The 20,866-nt window shown below is 48.3% G+C and overlaps 1 protein-coding gene across 5 annotated transcripts in view; it reads right to left on the minus strand.

Moving 5' to 3' along the window:
• Positions 1-14,653, minus strand: part of CPSF6 (cleavage and polyadenylation specific factor 6) — a 49,694-nt gene extending 35,041 nt beyond the window's left edge. For 3 of the 5 annotated variants that reach the window (XM_039500841.1, XM_039500830.1, XM_039500821.1), the window contains exon 1: positions 14,499-14,649. In XM_039500841.1, coding sequence (XP_039356775.1) covers positions 14,499-14,558 — 60 coding nt within the window. In that variant the 5' untranslated portion in view covers positions 14,559-14,649. Of the gene's footprint in view, positions 1-14,498 lie in introns of all 5 variants that reach the window. The other 2 variants (XM_039500810.1, XM_039500800.1) reach the window with 2 other exon arrangements.
• Positions 14,654-20,866: the final 6,213 nt, after the last annotated feature.

Genomic DNA, 20,866 nt, shown 5'->3' on the forward strand with positions numbered 1-20,866 from the left:
CTAGGCCAGCAGCTTTCAGTTCTGTCACCTGCATTTATAAGTCTTCACATGTTTTAGTAGTTCCACAGTTCCTGAGGAATGCAGCTGACATGGGAGTTTATAATTACTGAGAAGCGGCTTTTAAACCAGCTCATGCCAATGTCAGAACTGAACTGAAACCCCAAGTTTGACTTGGTTCAGTGGGTAGCCAGTGAAATGAGCAGAACATTGGGGTGATACACTGTCAGCAACCTATGTTATTAAGTAGGTAAGCTATTTCACTTTGAACTAATTGGACAATGTGGTTCAATCGGAGAGTCAAGAGTTTAAGGCCAGAAGGGACCTCCTGTACATAACATGCCGCCTACACTACCCAGCACCTGCACACTAAACATAACTGAAATTAGACCAAAATATTATAGCCCACTGGAAACTAGACTATTATGTGCACAGGCAGAGAATAGGAGGTACCAACATGCATCAGTACTCCACAATCAGGTACGATATGTTGCAACAATAAATGCAGAAGGTCATTAACTCATGGATCATTGTGGCCTACTCCAAAACTGACACCATGGGGTGCAGTCTCCTGGCCAGCTTTAGGCAGAAGAGCTCTTTTCCAGCAGCCATATTTATTTGGGCATCCAGTAACAATGAAGGTTCCAGCTAGCCCCACCCCATAGAGGGTGTTAATGTGGTTCTGAGTTCTATGAAGCATTATCCTCTCTCCAACAGCATCAGGGGCAGCTCCAGGCCCAGCACGACAAGCGCGTGCTTGGGGCGGCAAGCCACGGGGGGCGCTCCGCTGGTCGCTGGGAGGGCGGCAGGCGGCTCTGGTGGACCTCCCGCAGGCGTGCCTGCGGAGGGTCCGCCGGTCCCGCGGCTTCGGTGGAGGTCTACCAGAGCCGCAGGACCAGCGGACACTCCGCAGGCTGGTCTGCGGGAGGTCCACCGGAGCCGCGGGACCGGTGGACCCTCCGCAGGCACGTCCGTGGGAGGTCCACCGGAGCCTCGGGACCGGCGACCAGCAGAGCGCCCACTGCGGCATGCTGCCGTGCTTGGGGCGGCGAAATGGATAGAACCGCCCCTGACCAGCATCATTCTGTATTGACCACATTTAGTATCAGTCATCTGCTCTTCGCTGACACTAACGGTATGTCCACATAGCAAAAGCTGTGCACTGACTAACCTACCTGAGCTAGTGCTGTGTATGGCCAGCTTACCCTAGCTAGCTTAAATCCAGCTAGTGTGGGTAACAACAGTGATGAAGACAGTGCAACAATAGCTTCTGAATGGGCTAGCAAGCCAAGTACATACCCAGGATCCATGCCAGGCTTGTACTACATGTACTGCAGCCCAGAGTGCACTACCATCACTGCTATATTACCTGTGCTAGCTAGATTCAAGCTAGCTCTAGTAGGCTGGTCTTTGCACAGCTTTTGCTGTGCAGATATACCCTAAAACAGCTAAGGGATGGCACTGTTTGTATCTGAGATAATGAAGACATACAGTTGGGTGTTGTTCATGTATTACTGGCATATGAATCTTTGTCTCAAGATCTTCCCCAGAAAAAAAGGTTACTTACCTGTATTGTAACTGATGTTCTTTGAGATGTGGTTGAACACATGTATTCTACATAGGAGAGTGCACCCAGTCAGAGCCGGAGTGTTTTCGTAGCTGTACCTGTCAAGGTGGCACACACACTCTGCACATCCTCATGGCCCATCTCAAGCCTATATAAGGGCAATGCTGCCCTGATCCCCGAGAGTTCCTTTGCACCAGAATATGGTGACTCGGGACTCCGGTGCAGAGGGGTTACAATATGGGTAAGTAACCATTTTTTCTTCTTTGAGTAGGGTGACCAGATGTCCCGATTTTAAAGGGACAGTCCCATTTTTTGGGACTTTTTCTTATATAGGCGCCTATTACCCCTCACCCCCTGTCCTGTTTTTTCACAGTTGCTATCTGGTAACCCTATCTTTGAGTGATTGCACATGTGTGTTGTACTCAGATGACACACAACAGTACTATTAGGAGATGGGGCGCAGAGACTATTTAAATAGGAACTGCAATACTGTTTTCCCAAAATTTGCTTTAGATCTTGAAGCAGGCATGATGGCATAAGGAGTGAAGGTATGCACAGAGGACAAAGTAGCAGCCCTACAAATGGGGACATCCCATAGAAAAGCTAATAAAGTTGCTTGAGTTGAATGGCCTGACTGTCTTTGTGGAGGAGAGGTGTGAGCTATAGAACTGAGAAGGGCCCAGATGAATTCTATTTTCTATGTCAGGATTAATCTGGATTTTCCCTTTTTTCAGGCTGAGTCCCACACAATCAAAGAGACAAAATGATAAACCATGTGGTGGAGAACCCGATGCTCAGATCTCCCTCACACTAACAGTTGCCTAGGTAAGGGAAGACGTGCATCCCTGTTCTCCTCAAGTAGGCCGCCACCACTACAATGCACTTGGTGAACACATGTAGCACTGACATCATGGGCCAAAGGGAAGTACTGTGTATTCATAGAATCATAGGCCTGCTACTACAAATCTCAGAAACTTCCCATTACTTGGCACTACCGTTGCATGGAAGATGAAGGAAAGCAAACCAGTAACTGATCTAGGATTGATGCTAGGGAAACCATGTGAAGTCTAATGTACATGATGAACTTTTTGAGATTTCAAAAGTCCAATATGGGTCTCAACCTCTGCTCCCCTTCAACTTGAGGATCAGAAAGTATCATAAGTAAAACTTCTTTCCCCAGGGTTGATAGGGAACTTCTTGTATGGCCCTTAAAGTGAACAGAGTCTGAAGCTTTTTGAAGAAACACTAACTCATGAGATGGGTCCCTGAAAAGGTTAGGTGGACAGAGAGGAAATGGATAGAATATCCCAATTTCGTAGTGCTTAGGATCCAGTTGGCTATCATCATGGCTTCTCAAGCATTGAGAAAATGGGACAATCTTTCCCTAAATGAGGGGGTGAGAAGATAGTAGGAAGATTGTCAACAACTGCATGGCTGTCCTCAAAGGACAAGTCAAATGAGCTGCTTCCACACAGCTGACTGAGGACAAGCTGGCTGACTCAAAGTGAAGTTGAAGGACCTCTGTCTCTGATGTTTGTGTTTCCTTCTCAAAAAATCATGTTGCCTTGGTGAATATCAAGCCTGCATATAAAAACTGACATGGATATTACTGTTGTCGGGCTATATACTGACATAAAGGGTAGCAGAAGAGGCTTTAAACGTAAGTAGTTTCATTAGTCTTGCCTGAAAACAAGAACTGACCATCAAACAGAAGGTCCTCTATAGTTTGTTGGATGTCCAAGGCTATGTAACCAGGGGGGTCTCATTGTTATTGCAGAAGCCATCACCCTAGAACAGTGTTTCCCAAACTTGGGACGCCGCTTGTTTAGGGAAAGCCCCTGGTGGGCCGGGCTGGTTTGTTTACCTGCCACGTCTGCAGGTATAGCCGATTGTGGCTCCCATTAGCTTTGGTTCGCTGCTCCAGGCCAATGGGAGCTGCTGCAAGCGGCTTGGGCTGAGGGATACACTGGCCGCTGCTTCCAGCGGCTCCCATTGGCCCAGAGCAGCGAACCAAGGCCAATGGGAGCCACGATTGGCCGGACCTGCGGACGGAGCAGGTAAACAAACCGGCCCGGCCCGCCAGGGGTTTTCCCTACACAAGCGGCATCCCAAGTTTGCACACACAGTGTTGTTACTTTATGGAGAGGATTTGCGGGTCCTGAAAGATCACAGATAGAAAGATCTGTATAGCCCTATACAACCAATACAGTGTCATCAATCTTTTTTCAGGGGAGGGAATGAATCCTCAGATGTTAAAGCTTCTGAAACAGCTTCATGTACTTATATATGGAGAATATTACATTACAAAATTGAGAAAGTGGCCAAATTATGTACAAGTGGAATAACTAAGAAAAATCGACTTGTAGCTAAGAGCATATGTGAATATTATTTTATTGTTTGTATTATGGTAGCATCTATTCTAGATGTCCCAACAGGGACCGATGCCCCATTGTGATAGCTGCTGTACATACACTCAGCAACAGGCAGTCTCTGCCCAAGACCTTACAAGCAAGGGCAAAACCTTAATAACACGGTGAACTGCCTGCCAAATTCAAAGAAATTATTTTTCAATAAGCCATATTTGATTTACACAGCCTTATCTTAATATTAAAGCAAACATCTTTATCTGTAAACCAATCTAAATCCTTAAAAAGTGTACAGAATTTACCCCATTCATTTTCTCTATTTCAGTTTCCATTGTGCTCTCTGGAGGAAGTCAGAAAGATAACCAGTGCATCCAAAAATTTGCAGCAGGGTGCTAGGCAAAGCCATCATGTGCTGTCACATGATAGCAAACAGATTTTAGAAGAGATTAGGGTGTTTTTTCTTTTTAAAAGTCTATGTTCTCATGGACTACATAACTACAAGGGGCCTGGAACTATTTAAATACCAGCTGGCTCAACGCCTACTTCATAACACTATAGTAGTCTCTTGTATGGTTAGCATAAGTTAGCTACCCTGTCTAATTACTTTTATTATTGAACTGCGTGTATGTCTCAAAACTATTTCTTGTTTTCAAGTTTATCTTCTAATTACTTCTGTAAACGACTACAGTCATCAGTATATGTTCAGATACAAAATGCAAAAATAGTACATATTCACAATGTAACTGTACATATGCCGCCAGGCTCTGCTGTAGAAAAAACTGTGATAGTGACCTGCTGCATCCACCAATCACTGCAGAATTAAGGTCAATGAGAAAATGAGAACACAGACTACTGAAGTTTTCTCCCCTTTCTTTTCCCCTTAACAGTTCCTTAAATTTGAGGCACTAAAGCACACAAAGACAATCTCACCCTCATGCTCTCCAACTTACCTGGAAATCTCATCTCCACTATAGGAAGGACCATAACTTCCTCTCTTAAAGATCAAACTCAGCTTCCTACTTTAATTTCATAATTCAGCTTTTGAAAAAAACGTCAGCTGAATAAGAACAAGAATGAATTTAACCTACTGAGAGCATAAAGAAACTACCATGTACCCACCGTAGTCATAGTTTAGCAAGAAAATTTTAAACAATGTTCACACCAACAGCAGTTTACCATTAGTTGGCATTGTAAAATGTTTTTTATTTAGTAAATATGCAACTCTGATCAGATGTTTAGTGTCCAATTGGTTATTTGTTCTCTCAACCACAGTTGTCCCTTGTTTTATAGGTACTCTCCCTCCCATATAGCCCAACACACCACACCACAGAAAACTTTTCAAGACAGGTTTTAGGGTGTAAAAACTCTGAAAAGGGAATCACAGGGGCAGAAACAAGGTGAAAACATTCAGTAAAGAATGTCAGAAACTATAAATGAGTGTGTCCTTGTTTTCCAAAGCTGTCAGGAAAAAGAGTCTGAATAGAGCATTCTGAAGGCAAAGTGATGGCATTCTAGTAAGGCTACCCAAAGCTTATTAGAGATTTTACCAAAAAGGTTATGATAGCAGCATTGTCCATGTACAGTAGAACCTCAGAGTTACAAACACCTTGGAAATGGAGGTTGTTCGTAACTCGAACATTCATAATTCTGAACAAAATGTTATGGCTGTTCTTTCAAAAAGTTCACACCTGACTTAATACAGCTTTGAAACTTTACTCTGCAGAAGAAAAATGCCGCTTTTAATCATCAATTTAAATGAAACAAGTACAAATCTTTTTTTTAAACTTCCTTTTTTTAGTAGTTTACGTTTAACACAGTACTGTAATGTTTTTGCCTCCCCCCCCCCCCCCGCTGCTGCCTGATTGCGCACTTCCAGGTGCGAATGAGGTGTGTGGTTGACCAGTCAGTTCATAACTCTGGTGTTCATAACTCGGAGGTTCTACTGTATACACAAAACTGAAGAAAAAAAAAAGCACATGTACACGCAAAAGAAGTCCCCTTCACTCCCCAAAATATATCTGAATTTTGCAGGAAAGAACATTACAACAGTTCTCACTAACAGTGCAGGTCTCTCCCCATGGCCAGTTTTAACATCAAGAGACGGTAGCGAACCACAGGTTTGTAGGAACGCAGAAGGTCCGATAAGGCTGACTATAAATAAGACAGTAAGAAAATTGTGGGCTGTGACTGTGTTGCAGAAACTGTAACTTTTAATACTCACTGCAACTTTTAGTGTCCCTCCTCCATCATGGTGGAGGGGCGGCCGGGGCAAATTTGAGTGACTAGTATTGTGACCTTGGTTGACAACGAAGAAAAATTTAGGTGAGTAGCGATGCAACCTAGTGCATGAGATGGGGCTATGGTGATGTATGAGGAAGACAACCTCAAAGACTTTGCCTTCTTCAGCAGCACAACTGTGCTGGGAAACCAGTTTGGGGAGGCCCCAGTAAGTGGAGCTAGGTAGGAGCTGGGACTTATGCCTTCCAAAGAGCTTGATGCCAGGACAGGGGAGCCCCAGCGGTGCCAGTCCCTTCACAGGGCTTCTAAGGGTCTCTAAGTTGTGGCCAGCTCAGGGCACAGAGGCTCAGGCCCCACACACACCCTGGACTGAAGGCTTGGGGAAGAGGGGCTATCCAACCGATGTTGGAGAGTAAAGGACACTACTAACAACTCTGTCCTGATGGCACCTTTACCCTCTAACCCCACCACATGCTACCTTGTGGACATCTCTACAAAAACCTGCATCTGCTCATCAGTAGGGCCAAATTTGAGTGATGTTGCACCTTGTGCAACAGGTGGCAAAGCCACTCATTCAAATGTGGCTGGAGCTTATGTGTGAGTGTACACCCAGGACTGGACTCCTTGTAGGGGCATTCAGATGGGAGGTCTTTATTCTTCCTGTTTGTTTTATTATGGTACTTGAACTGACAGCATCAAAACCGCAACTTAAACTGTGGCCACAACTTCTGAACAACAACAAAAATTCACTACTTTCTTAGAGCCTTTATTAAGTGAATGCGTGCTTCTTGTGGATTACTTTTTATTTTTAATTTAGAGGCGAAGGCTAGGGTTTATAAGCCTTCTTGAAGAAATCTGTTTTCAAGAGAAACTTGAAGGTGGACGGAGTCAGGCATAGAGGATAACATTTAAGAAAATGCGTTGAGTTGGAACAAAATGACATGTGTAGGCAGTTTTGGCCAAGTGAAAGGAGGGAAGAGCAGAAAGACTGATGGGAGCTAGACCACAGCCTATCATACTGATTAATATTATCTTCATTGTTTCCTTGTGGTCCCCCACAATTGGTCTGTTTCCATCTGCTGTCTCGTCTAATATTTAGACTTTAAGCAATTTGGGGGCAGCGACTGTCTTTTCCTTCTGTGTTTGAACAGTGTCTGGCAGTATGGGGTCCTGGGGGGCTCCTAGGCGTAATGATAATAGAAATAATAAAAAATATATTGGGAAGAGCCTTAAATGCAAGGGCAGGGAGTTAGAGTATGATGCATATATAGCAAAGGTAAGCTAATAAAGGGATTTGAGAGAAACTGGAAATAATTCAATCAGCAGGTGGAACTGATGAGTGAGTTCTACTAGAACAGAAGAGGGCAGAGTAAAGGGCCTTACCTTCACTAGGGGAAAAGATGTGTTCTTAACTCTTGTTGGCTAACACATGGTAACCGAGGCAAAATGCTATTGTAGACAAGGCAGTTTGTAGTTTTAACAAAAGGTAGCAGTTCGAGATAAACCCAAGACTCCCACATAGTCTCTACCTCAACCTGCCAACTTGTGTGAAAACTACCAACTGTCACTGATACAAATGAGAGGTATGTAATGAAATAACTTGGGTATAAGTAGAGTTGCCCTTTACTTAATGGATTCATAAACCCTTTCAGGACTTCTCAGTTCCCATCCTAAACTAGTGGCTCCTGTAGCACTGAGGTGATCTAAACCAACAGCAGCAGCATAGCACTTTATACAACAGCAAGCTGTTCCCTTTGCAGTTGGCTCCTGTGTAAAATGCTTACTACAAAGGAGATCTGATTAATGCTAACCATTTTGAGGCTGCAACAGATTTTCCAGTCATCACCCTGATCACGCCACTTGTATGATTTTTGGGTCAGAGACCATCTCATATAAATTTCTACAACACCTAGCACAATGAGGACACAATCCCAATTAGAACAACCCAGGGACTACTGTAGTAGAAGTAAGAATGATGATCACAAGTACTTCACATCTGGAAGAACTGAAATGGAAAAGTGAATAAGATAGTGATCAGTATTTTCCTTTGCACCTTTGCAATTTAAAATATTACTGTTCAAGTGCCTTATAAGAAAGGCAGTCTGAAAGATTAAAAAAAATAAGCAAAGTCTGAGGAAGTAAAATGAGCATTGTGACAAGGTCAAAAAATGCAAACAAGAATGAATTAAAAGTTGTAATGAGATGAACAAAGCCCCAAAAATGGGGATTAGAGAAAAATGACACAAAGAGGCCTAGTATTCTGCAGTGTGATTATGCTAAGTAGTCAATATAAGACAAAATGACTAAACATTGTTGGGGAGAACTTCTTTATTATCTCAATTTCATTTGCTTACCAGATCTTTATCCTTAACAGGATTATCAGCTGGCTAAGGGAGTTGTGTGCGTGGGACTGTCTTCGGAAGCTGAGAGTTAACAACCTGAACCCCACTACATCTCCGGAATTTACTGTAGGCCCATGAGCAATTGTGCAGCAATGGCTTGTGTGTATTTTTGGAGCAAAGAGAAAACAGACAACCTGGGCCATGTGGCAGCTTGCCAGAAGCCTGAGAGCCACATCTAATTAGTCACAGCAGAAATTTCCAGCATTACTACCACATTAAAAGAAACCTCAGACTTAACAGAGATGGTTGTTTTGTTTTTTAATACTTTGTTTTTCATTTGGCAGATTTGTTTGTAGCTAGTGTCTATTAGAGCACTGTTGACTCAATTTAGATGCTAAGAAAGAAAGGCAGTACGCAATTATGTATGTAACCTTTTCCTAACGTAAGAGAGGATATGTACACCTCTACCCCAATATAACGCTGTCCTCGGGAGCCAAAAAGTCCTACCACATTATAGGTAAAACCGCGTTATATTGAACTTGCTTTGATCTGTCGGAGAGCGCAACCAACACCCCCCCCTCTTCGAGCGCTGCTTTACCGCGTTATATCTGAATTCGTGTTATATTGTGTCGCATTATATCGGGGTAGAGGTGTACTACTATCCAGAAAAAACAGAATAAAATCAAACAGCATTCTAGACATTTGCCACTTTATTGGGATCAGAAGCACACAGTGGAAAGGAAGTGGTATCTGCACCATATTTGTAGTCACAGTGTTCCCACTTTGAGGGCTTCTCTACACACAAGCTTGCACTGGTTTAATTAAATTGACTTAGTTAACTAAGTGCAAACCCTGTGTGGACCCTTTGTTTGGCATAAGAGTATTTCAGCTTAATTTAAACCAGTTCCAACTTAAACTACACCAAAGAAAGCACTCTTGTGCTGGAATTGGAGTGTTTCTACAGAATTTTGCACAGATTTCATTACATCCGTTCAAATTCACACCTTATGTTATATCTGTGCAACTTTTCCATGTAGACAAGGCCTAAGAGAACAAACCACTCTTCTCCATTGCCTGCTTACTTTATTGTATGTCACTCCTACATAATATGTAGTCTCACCAAAATGACTAATTGATTTAAAGAAATCGCAAATGTCTAAACGTTTATTTAAACATTTGTGATAATCACTCTTCTGTTCCTTTTCTATCCGCCACCCAAATAAAACATAACTTCTTCCCAACACAATCACCTATTTCCCTCTCGCTCCATCATCCCCCATTTTCTCTATTTCCCTCTCTGACCCACATCAACCTCCCCCTGCTAAAAGATGTGCTCAAGTGCCAACTGCAGAGCATTAGTAGCTCTGCGGGTCTGCAAGTGTCTGCAGGAGGGTGGCCACTTTATTTAATTTCTCATGCTCTGGGGCAGAAACAATGCAATCTGGGGTATGATGACCTAGGGTAATGCCAGAGCCCATTTGACGTAAATACAGGTGGTAACTAGGTTACAGCAAACCTGTTAAGAACATGACATGAATTTTGGTAAGGGCAAATAGACTTTTTGAGATGAATGAAAAGGGAGAAAAAGCAAGAACTATAAGAGTAAACAGCTGAAAATCAACTGGCTGTAATACAGGAAAGAAGTAGATGTGTTTCCACAAAGCTCTATCATTAGGAGGCAAAAAGGGTTGTTAACGTATATACTCCAAGTGTATTGGGACTGGTCCAACTCTCACCTTCCCGAGACTCACTGGACAAGTTTTGCTTAGTGCAAGTCTCTCTCCTAATATTTATTAATTTTTGCACTGTGCAAGAAAATGCAGTGCATATTTTACAGTTTCCTTCCCTCTGGATGATAAATTTGCCACATTTTAGTCTCTCCTACTAGAAGACCTTGGATAAGGCAAGAAATCATGCTTGTTTTATGGTTTCTTTATCCATCTGCAGACTAAGGATTTTCATGCATATGTTACAGTATCTCTACTCCCTCTTTGGTGCTGGTGGGAATCATGTGTTTTACAGACTTTCAAGGGATAAGTGGATTTCCAATATGGAAATGGGAGAGATTTTGCTGTGTGTTACAGTTTCTCTGAGGATGGGTGGGTGGGTGTCTGTTTCTGTCTGTCTCTCTCTGGGGATATGGAGATGGGAGTTGTTGCTATGTGTATATTACAGTCTCTCTCAGGTTGAGTTGGTGGGGGTGTTGCTGTCTTTTACAGCCTCTCTCTATATTGAGATGGGGGGTATTGATCTGTGTGTTACAGTTGGTCTCTCAATAACCCACAGGGGCTGTTGCTCTGTGTGTTACAATCACTCTACAGCAAGGGTTCCAAAATTGGGTCGCAGCTTGTTCAGGGTAAGCGCCTGGCGGGCCATGAGACGCTCTGTTTATCTGTGTCCCCGCAGGTACGGCTGCTCGCAGCTCCCAGTGGCCGCGGTTCACCATTCCCGGCCAATGGGAGCTGCAGGAAGCAGTGGCCCGTCCCACTTCTCGCAGCTCCCACTGACCAGGAACGGCAAACCGTGGCCACTGGGAGTTGCCATACCTGCAGACACTCAGATAAACAAAGTGTCTCGTGGCCCACCAGGGGCTTATGCTGAACAAACCGTGAACCAAGTTTGGGAACCCTTGATCTACAGGAATATGGGGGCATTACTCTCTCTGTCTGTTATATCTGTGTTAAAGCTACTCTTTCTGGGGATATCCGGAGGCCATTGCTCTGTGTGTGTGTGTTACAGTTGTGCTCTCGCTCTCTGTGGATACAGGAAGCATTGCTGTGTGTGTGCGTGTGCGTGTGTTACAACCTCTCTCTATTGGACATTGCTCTGCATCTGTGTTACAGCTGCTCTTTCCATGGGGATTAAGGAGTTGGGTATTGCTCTAGAGCAGGGCTTCTCAAACTTCATTGCACCACAACCCCCTTCTGAAGACAAAAAATTCTATACTACCCGGGGGGGCCAAGCCCGCCGCCCCCCCCCCCCCCCCACCCCAGAGGGCCCCCCCCCCCCACCCACCACCCCGGACGCTGTGTGGGTTAGTGTCTCAGGAGATAGAGAGATTGGGGGGAGGGGGGGGGGAGAGAGCATTTGTTGCTGGGTGTATAATACCATCTCTCTCTCTCTTTAGGGATATTGAACAGTTGCTGTGTGTGCACTACAGTCTCTCGGGGCAGATGTAGAGATGGGGGGGGTTGTTACTCAGTGTACAGTCTTTTGGGGGGGGATACAGAGGTGGGAGCATGTTGCTGGTTGTGTAATACAGTTTCTCGGGAGGCAGATATGGAGATGAGGGAGGTGTTGCTGGGTGTGTTACGGTCTCCCGGAGGTGAGGAGATGGGGGGATTGTTGCTAGGTGCGTTACAGTCTCTTGGGGGGGGCAGTTGCTGGGTGCGTTAGGGTCTCTCAGGGTAGGGAGATGGGAGGTTGTTGCTGGGTGCGTTAGGATCTCTCGGAGTAGGGAGATGGGAGGTTGTTGCTGGGTGCGTTACAGTCTCTCGGGCTGAGGAGATGGGGGGGGTTGTTGCTGTGTGCGTTAGGGTCTCTCGGGGTGGGGAGATGGGGGGGTTGTTGCTAGGTGCGTTAGGGTCTCTCGGGGTGGGGAGATGGGCGGCCGTTGCTGGGTGCGTTGGGGTCTCTCGGGGTGGGGAGGTGGGGGGCAGTTGCCGGGTGCGTTGCGGTCTCTCGGGGATGAGGGGGTTTTTGTTGCTGGGTGCGTTACGGTCTCTCGGGGTGGGGAGATGGGGGGCAGGTGCTGGGTGCGTTACGGTCTCTCGGGGTGGGGAGATGGGGGGCAGGTGCTGGGTGCGTTACGGTCTCTCGGGGTGGGGAGATGGGGGCAGGTGCTGGGTGCGTTAGGGTCTCTCGGGATGGGGGCAGGTGCTGGGTGCTTTAGGGTCTCTCGGGTGGGAGATGGGGGCCGGTGCTGGGTGCGTTAGGGTCTCTCGGGGTGGGGAGATGCGGGGGTTGTTGCTGGGTGCGGGTGGGGAGATGGAGGGCAGGTGCTGGGTGAGTTAGGGTCTCTCGGGGTGGTGAGATGGGCGGCAGTTGCTGGGTGCGTTGGGGTCTCGGGGTGGGGAGGTGGGGGCAGTTGCCGGGTGAGTTAGGGTCTCTCGGGGTGGAGAGATGGGGGCTGGTGCTGGGTGAGTTAGGGTCTCTCGGGGTGGAGAGATGGGGGGCAGTTGCTGGGTGCGTTACGGTCTCTCGGGGTGGGAGATGGGGGTTGCTGCTGGGTGCGTTACGGTCTCTCGGAGATGGGGGGCAGGTGCTGGGTGCGTTACGGTCTCTCAGGGTGGGGAGATGGGGGGCAGGTGCTGGGTGCATTAGGGTCTCTCGGGGTGGGGAGCAGGTGCTGGGTGCGTTAGGGTCTCTCGGGGTGGGGAGATGGGGCAGGTGCTGGGTGCGTTAGGGTCTCTCGGGGATGGGGGGCAGGTGCTGGGTGCGTTAGGGTCTCTCGGGGTGGGGAGATGGGGGGCAGGTGCTGGGTGCGTTAGGGTCTCTCGGGGTGGGGAGATGGGGGCAGGTGCTGGGTGCGTTAGGGTCTCTCGGGGTGGGGAGATGGGGGGCAGGTGCTGGGTGCGTTAGGGTCTCTCGGGGTGGGGAGATGCGGGGGTTGTTGCTGGGTGCGTTCCGGTCTCGCGGGGAGGGGGGGCAGGTGCTGGGTGCGTTAGGGTCTCTCGGGGTGGGGAGATGGAGGGCAGGTGCTGGGTGAGTTAGGGTCTCTCGGGGTGGGGAGATGGGCGGCAGTTGCTGGGTGCGTTAGGGTCTCTCGGGGTGGGGAGGTGGTGGGCAGTTGCTGGGTGCGTTACGGTCTCTCGGGGTGGGGAGATGGGGGGCAGGTGCTGGGTGCGTTAGGGTCTCTCGGGGATGGGGGGCAGGTGCTGGGTGCGTTAGGGTCTCTCGGGGATGGGGGGCAGGTGCTGGGTGCGTTAGGGTCTCTCGGGGTGGGGAGCAGATGCTGGGTGCGTTAGGGTCTCTCGGGGTGGGGAGATGGGGGGCAGGTGCTGGGTGCGTTAGGGTCTCTCGGGGATGGGAGATGGGGGCAGGTGCTGGGTGCGTTAGGGTCTCTCGGGGTGGGGAGATGGAGGGCAGGTGCTGGGTGCGTTAGGGTCTCTCGGGTGGGGAGATGGGGGCAGGTGCTGGAGTGCGTTAGGGTCTCGGGATGGGGGCAGGTGCTGGGTGCATTAGGGTCTCTCAGGGTGGGGGCAGGTGCTGGGTGCGTTAGGGTCTCTCGGGAGATGGGGGCAGGTGCTGGGTGCGTTAGGGTCTCTCGGGGTGGGAGATGGGGGCAGGTGCTGGGTGCGTTAGGGTCTCTCGGGGTGGGGAGATGGGAGCAGGTGCAGGGTGCGGTAGGGTCTCTCGGGTGGGGAGATGGGGGCAGGTGCTGGGTGCGTTAGGGTCTCTCGGGGGTGGGGAGATGGGAGCAGGTGCTGGGTGCGTTAGGGTCTCTCGGGGTGGGGAGATGGGGGGCAGGTGCTGGGTGCGTTACGGTCTCTCGGGGTGGGGAGATGGGGGCAGTTGCTGGGTGCGTTAGGGTCTCTCGGGGTGGGGAGATGGGGGCAGGTGCTGGGTGCGTTAGGGTCTCTCGGGGTGGGGAGATGGGGGGCAGGTGCTGGGTGCGTTAGGGTCTCTCGGGGTGGAGAGATGGGGGTTGCTGCTGGGGGCGTTACCGTCTCTCCCCCGCGCACGCACCCACAAGGCGGAGGGGGCGGCGCCATGAGGGAGCGGGCCGACTGGCTGCGGGAGGCAGACGCCCGGTGCAGGCCGCTCTCGCTCTCCGGGCTGAGGCCCGTCACCCCCCTCGGAGTTAGCGGCGCGACCTCCCCTCTCCCCCGCTGCCGGGCCCCGCGCATGCGGCCTGCGCTAGCGGCCTAGCGCTCCGCGGGAAACCCACGGCCGGGCGCCTACACCAACAATGGCGGCGGCGGCGCCGCCTCCTCCCCGCCGCGCGGCCCTGCAGGCGGCGCAGGGACCGGTCCCGCCCGCGCGCACCTGGTTGAACTCCTCGCCCACATCGGCGTAGATGTCTATGTGGTCCACGCCGTCCGCCATGATCCCGCCCGCCCGCTCCTCGGGCCGCCGCCTCCGTCACCGCCGCGCCCGGGTCTAGAGCTGCCGCCGCCGCCGCCGCCGGGGAGGGGGAGCAAACGTCACTTCCGGGAGGAGACGGGGAACTTCCGGTTACTGCAGCAGCTGCCACTGCTGCCCCCACAGGATGCGCCTGAGCCCGCGCCAGGCTGGGGGAGGGGTCACACAGGCCTGCCGGGGAGTTTTTCTCAGCGCCCCCCCCCGCCCTCAGTCAGGGAGTGTGTCACCCCACGCGGGTTCGAGATTTGCTCCCTAACCAGGCTCCCCCACTCTGGGAGGCAGGGCCGGCTTGAGGCCAATTCCCCCAAATCGGGCCCCGCGCCCAGTGAGAATCCCGGCCCCTGGCTAGAGGCGCCTTTTTAATTTTTACTCACCTAGCGGCGCTCCGGGTCTTCGACGGCACTTCGGCGGTGGGTCCTTCGCTTGCTCTGGGTCTTCAATGGCACTTCGGCGGCGAGTCCTTCAGTGCCACCGAAGACCTGGAGCGAGTGAAGGATCCGCCGCCAAAGACTTGGAGCACCGCCCGGTGAGTACAAGCCCCATGTGTTTTTTACATATTTTTTTTAAAATATATATAGTTATCCCTGCCAGGGCCCTGTCGAAACTGTTCGATTGGGCCCCGCACTTCCTAAAGCCGGCCCTGCTCGGAGGGGTGGGATTGGTGACCCACCCCATTATAATCAGAATTCTGCATCATACTGCAGTGCTCGCAGGCCCTAGCCTGGCGCCCTATTGGGGTGGAGGGCTGCCCAGACTCCAAGTCAGGGACAGATCCTGCCCCAGAGAGCTCTGAATCTAAAGTCCTAATCGTGTAACTGGTTGGGCGCAGGCAGGACCCAGTGTCTGCAAGGAGCCCTGGGCATTAGGGTGGGCATGTGTGAATTCAGTTGCAATAACGGTGCTTACAGTCAAACACAAGGCGGGAGGAGTATGCCAGGGGATGAGAGAGCAAATGAATCAAATGTGATAGCTATTAGTCTCATCATATCTGGATGGTGCTCAGATACTATAGTGATGAGGCCTGGTACAAGAACCTCCATATGACAGAATAAAATTGCCCATGATCAGGCATTCTAAAATCATAAGCATGGCCATTATGCATCAGACCAATGGTCCGGGTGCTTCAAAGGAATGTAAAGAACAGGGCAATTTTGAGTGATGCATCCCATCACCGGTCATCCAGTCCCAGCATCTGGCAGTTGGAAATTCAGGGACACCTGGAGCATGGGGTTTGCCTCCCTGACTAGCTTGGCTAAGCCATTGATGGACCTATCCTCTATAAATTTAACTTACTCTTTTTTGAACCCAGTTACACATTTGACCTTGACAAGGTCCCCGGCAATGAATTCCACATTCCACATAGTGTGAAGTACTTCCTTATGTTTGTTTTAAATCTGATGCTTATTAATTTCATAGGATGACCCCTCGTTCTTATGTGAAGGGCTAAATAACACTTCCCTATTCTCCATACCATCCCCTGTTAATGGTTTCTTTTCTAAGCTAAATAGTCCCAATCTTTTTAATGTCTCCTTGTATGGAAGCTGTTCCATATCCCTCATCATTTTTGCTGCCCTTCTCAGTACCTTTTCCCATTCTAACATATCATATGTCATTAAAAAAAATCATGAGTTTGTCTTAATAACATAAGATTTTAAAAATAATACATTTTGGCACAGATCCTCACAGGCATTTAAGTGCCTAAATCCAATGATTTCAGAAGGAATTAGGTGCTTAAATACCTTATTGGATCTGGGCCTTTGTATTCTTTCTGTCTTCTGGTTTTTGAGGCATTAGGATTCCCAGTATTGCCAGCTCTCGTGGTTTTATTATCAGTCTTGCTTAATTTAAGCCCTATGTTCCTGGAGACAAGTGTGATTATGCAAGACTCTGCTTTCATTAAAAAAGTAAGTTTCTAGCCCTCGTGACTACAAAGAAAAGCATGAAAGTGTGACAAGTGAACAATAAAGGCTCAAAAACAAGGCAAATAAAAAGAACACAAAAATATTATTTAAAATTTATTATTACATTTTTTAAAATCACATGATTTTAAAGACAATTTCATAATTTGGGGGGCCAGACTCATGAGTCTTGGATGTTTGTGACTGACAATACTAAATTCACATTTTCAAGACTTTCTCTGCAACCATAAGAATGAAAAACTTAAACTTAAAAAAAAAGCTGAGAGTTTCACTTAACAAGTATCCAGGGGCTGAGGCTTCATGAATAACACCAAATGTACTATGAGACCATAAAACAAGAACAACAACAAAAAACAAAATGGAAATTGGGCAGTGAAGAGGAGGTTAATGGTGAGTAAAGTAGGAAGTTATCAAAGAAACTATGCAGAACTTACTGGTTTGAAGATATTTAATGTTTTGAATACATGTTATTAAAGGAAATTAGAAATAACGGTAAACCTCACTAGTGCTCTGCCTAGTCATTATCATAGGCCTGCCTCCAGGGGCGGCTCTAGACATTTCGCCGCCCCAAGCATGCCGCGGGGGGCGCTCTGCCAGTCGCCGGTCTCGCGGCTCCGGTGGACCTCCCGCAGGCGTGCCTGAGGAGGGTCCGCTGGTCCCGTGGCTCCACCAAAGCCGCGGGACCAGCGGACCCTCCACAGGTACGCCTGCGGGAGGTCCACCAGAGCCGTGGGACCAGCAGACCCTCCGCAGGCATGCCGCCGAGGGTGGCCTGCCTGCCGCCCTCCCAGCGACCGGCAGAGCGCCCCCCACGGCATGCCGCCCCAAGCACGCGCTTGGTGTGCTGGGGCTTGGAGCCACCCTGCCTGCCTCTTCCCAGCCTTCCCCAATAGGGAATGGGAATTGGCCACAGACCAGTTGCTTCCCTTTTGTGCAAGTAATAGGATCACCTCTTGTGGGGCTCACTCTGAGGTGATTGTTTGTCATAGATTCTGTCTTCTCTCAGGAGGGAGAATTTCACAGTGTTCCAGTTAGACATTACAGTCATACAGTGTTTCTCGCTCATTCACATTGTCCCAGCTGCAGCCCCTGAGTGCAGGGGCACAAGTTTGCCCAACCTGGGCTACATAGACAATAGGTTCAAGTGCACAGTGCCAGGTGTGGAAATGACACAAGCCTGCAGTGCTCCATCTTGATCCAGCCTGCCTCCATACTATCATTAGTATAGTTCTCTGCTATGACAGGTTCAAAGTTAATACCACAAAGTAAAGAATTCTCCACTCAAATCAGGATGGAACTTCACATACCAGTAACTGTCATTTTTGCCCAAACCACCTTCATGTTAAAGAGAGCATCCAAGATTTTCAAACCCACCTGCTTAATTTTAAGATTTTCAAACCCACATTTAAGCTGCCAGGTTGACTTGATTTTCAAAGGTATTGAACATACAGCAGCTCCTTGCAAATGTATATTATGCTGCATATCAAGGGGAAAAAAAGGCTCATTTTTTCCTTTTCACAATCTTACTAAAAACTCATTGTTGATGTTCCTCAAGCTGCACTACAAATTTTTAAAGACATTGTTGCAAAGATCTTCTATACAGCAAGAGGACATGTATTACTATCAAATGATTCAAGGAAATGGTTGCAGTGTCAATAGCTATCTTTGGATCATTACTTGCATTAGAGTTCAGCTCCTAGAGCCTCATTTCTAGACTGCTATCCAGCTTGTGGAATTTTTATATTAAGTGGAACAGCTAAAATATTTCAAGTCCATCTAAACTATACCAGAGTTTCCTGTTTATAGGAACTTCCAGAAGCACTACCCCGTCCAAGAGCTCAGAACCTCACCTGGAAAAAATTGACAGATATGGCTTTACAGATAGACATAGGTGCCAACTCCATAGGTGCTCCGGGGCTGGAGCACCCACGGGAAAAAAAATGTGGGTGGTCAGCACCCACCAACAGTCCCCCATCAGTTTCCCCCTTCCCCCCAGCACTTCCTGCCCACCGGCAGGCCCTGCCGATCAGCACCTCCCCCTCCCTCCCAGCCAGGGCCGGCTCCAGGCACCAGCTTATCAAGCAGGTGCTTGGGGCGGCAACTCGGGAGTGGGGCGGCACTTTCAGGGATTCAGCGGCAATTTGGAGGAGGGTCCCTCACTCCCGCTCGGAGCGAAGGACCTCCCACTGAATTGCCGCAGATCGCGATGGCCGCTTTTTTTGGGGGGGCTGCTTGGGGCGGCAAAACCCCTGGAGCCAGCCCTGCTCCCAGCGCCTCCCGCCCACCGCGGATCAGCTGTTTAGTGGCATGCAGGAGGTGCTGGGGTGAAGGGGAGGAGAGAGGGCAGGGGCAAAATGGGGTGGGAGAGGCAGGGGCGGGGCTGGAAGAGGCAGGGTGGGAAGGAGCAGGGGTGGGGCGGGGTCTGAAAGGCAGAGCAGGGGGTCAAGAAGAACCCTCTAGGGAAAGGACAAAGTTGACGCCTGTGCAGATAGATAAAGACAATTAGAGACCTAAAAACATGTCCAGTGGGCTGCTGAGTAAATTTAGAGGCTAGCAGCATTATATGTGACCACAGATAAAAATGACAAATTGAGATCTGCAGTTGCATGAGCCATATTAGAATAAAATTACTCAGCAGTGTCGCAGTGACATATTCTCATCTTAAAATATGTGATGACCAAGTAGCAGGGGCAAAGTGAAGGATTTGCCACATTATGTTTTAAGAAGCCCTTGAGGTATTAAGATTCAAATGCACTGAAGTAATTTCTTTTTGTTTGATGATGAACTGGTCTGATATCTCATATAAAGAAATAGGTGAAGCACTTCAACTCTTTTTAACACTTTTGCCCATCTGGCCAAATTGGAGAGACTGAAGAAGTAGAGAAAATATACCATTTGCTGAGCTAATGAATTGACAAGAATTCTTCAGAGATGCTGTGATAATGTTTAGTGAAGCATTTTGGATACATTTTGGTATTTTAAGAATTTTATGTACAGTATCGATTTTAATGGTATTTGACTAGAAGAGCAGGGAAATAAATGTGACTGGGAAAGGCATTCTGCTCTCCTCAGGAACCTGGCCCAGAGCCTCAAATGTATTTAGGTGTTGTTCCCCTCAGCATTGTAACACCCAATGCCAAGGAGGCCCACCACCTAGTGGAATCTTCAGCCCCAAGCTGGGCACCCAGGCTCCCCATACAACGAATGGAGAGAGTTGGGTGCCTAGGAAAGAGATACTCAGAAGCCAGCAAGCTGAATGAGGAGCAGCCAAACTAGCTGGAGTGAAATTCTGAGGAGAAAGAAGAGAGGGTATAGGCTCCTAGGCAGCTTGCCCGGTGCACTTGGCTGATGGGCCAAAAATAGGCACCTCCCTCCACTCAGGATACTCAGCTGCAAACCCTCTCCTGGAGTTGGACACCTAAGCCAAGTCAGGCTGGCCCTTGCCCTAGTCATCAAAACCATCTCTTTCTCAGTCTCCTGCTCAGTACTTCTCTCATGCTTGTCCTATGTTTTCCTGTGCTCCCAGCTCAGCCTTTTGTGCAAGTGCTGTGCTGTCCCCCCTACGTAATGGTGGCCTACATTCCTCCTGCTGCAGGATTTGACAGACATCAGGTCTTAGGCTTGGTCAGAACATGCCTATGGGAACAGGTCCCACTTGCAAAATAGGCAATCCTCTGGTTAGTTTGAGAATCCCACTTAGGGATCTCCTGGGCTTTAGCATGGGCTAATGGTCAGAGCTGTTCATTACTGTGGGATAGTGTCAGGATTTAGGTGACAGCAAATGCTGACTGGCAGAAACTTAGTCTCCTAGGAGACTGAGGCATCTATAGGGTTAGGTGGCAGCTGAGTGGCGGTTTTGAAAATGTTAGTGGTGCCTAAACAGTGGGCTTAGGCTCCTAACGAGACGGATAGGCACCTAAATACTTTTGAGGATCTGTGCCCTTCTGATTGACAGCTGCCACAGTAGCAACTGGAGAGCCCTGAAGAGTCTTTGAAGAGTCAGGGAAATGGATCTCCATTCCTTTGGCCTGTGACATAACAAAGATGTCTTAATAAGACTCCCGTCATGATGTGTTTTTATATTCAAGAGAATTTCTCTCTCTCTTTGTAATCTTGTAAACCTTTCAAAATTGTTCTAGTGATTAGGCTTACTGCATATAATAGGTATATAGTATGTGTTATGCTTGTTTTGATTCTGGTATAAATAACATTAGGTTGAAAGTTCATACTGTAACTTTACTTAATGTGAAAGACTCTACATATTATGCAAGTTGATCTGTTTATTTCCTGCTGCATTCTAATTTTTTTTATTAGTAGACATTGTGAAGATTTCTTCCGATTTCTCAAGGTGAG

Source organism: Mauremys reevesii, linkage group 1 (assembly GCF_016161935.1).
Source record: "Mauremys reevesii isolate NIE-2019 linkage group 1, ASM1616193v1, whole genome shotgun sequence".
NCBI classification, from domain to species: Eukaryota; Metazoa; Chordata; order Testudines; family Geoemydidae; genus Mauremys; species Mauremys reevesii.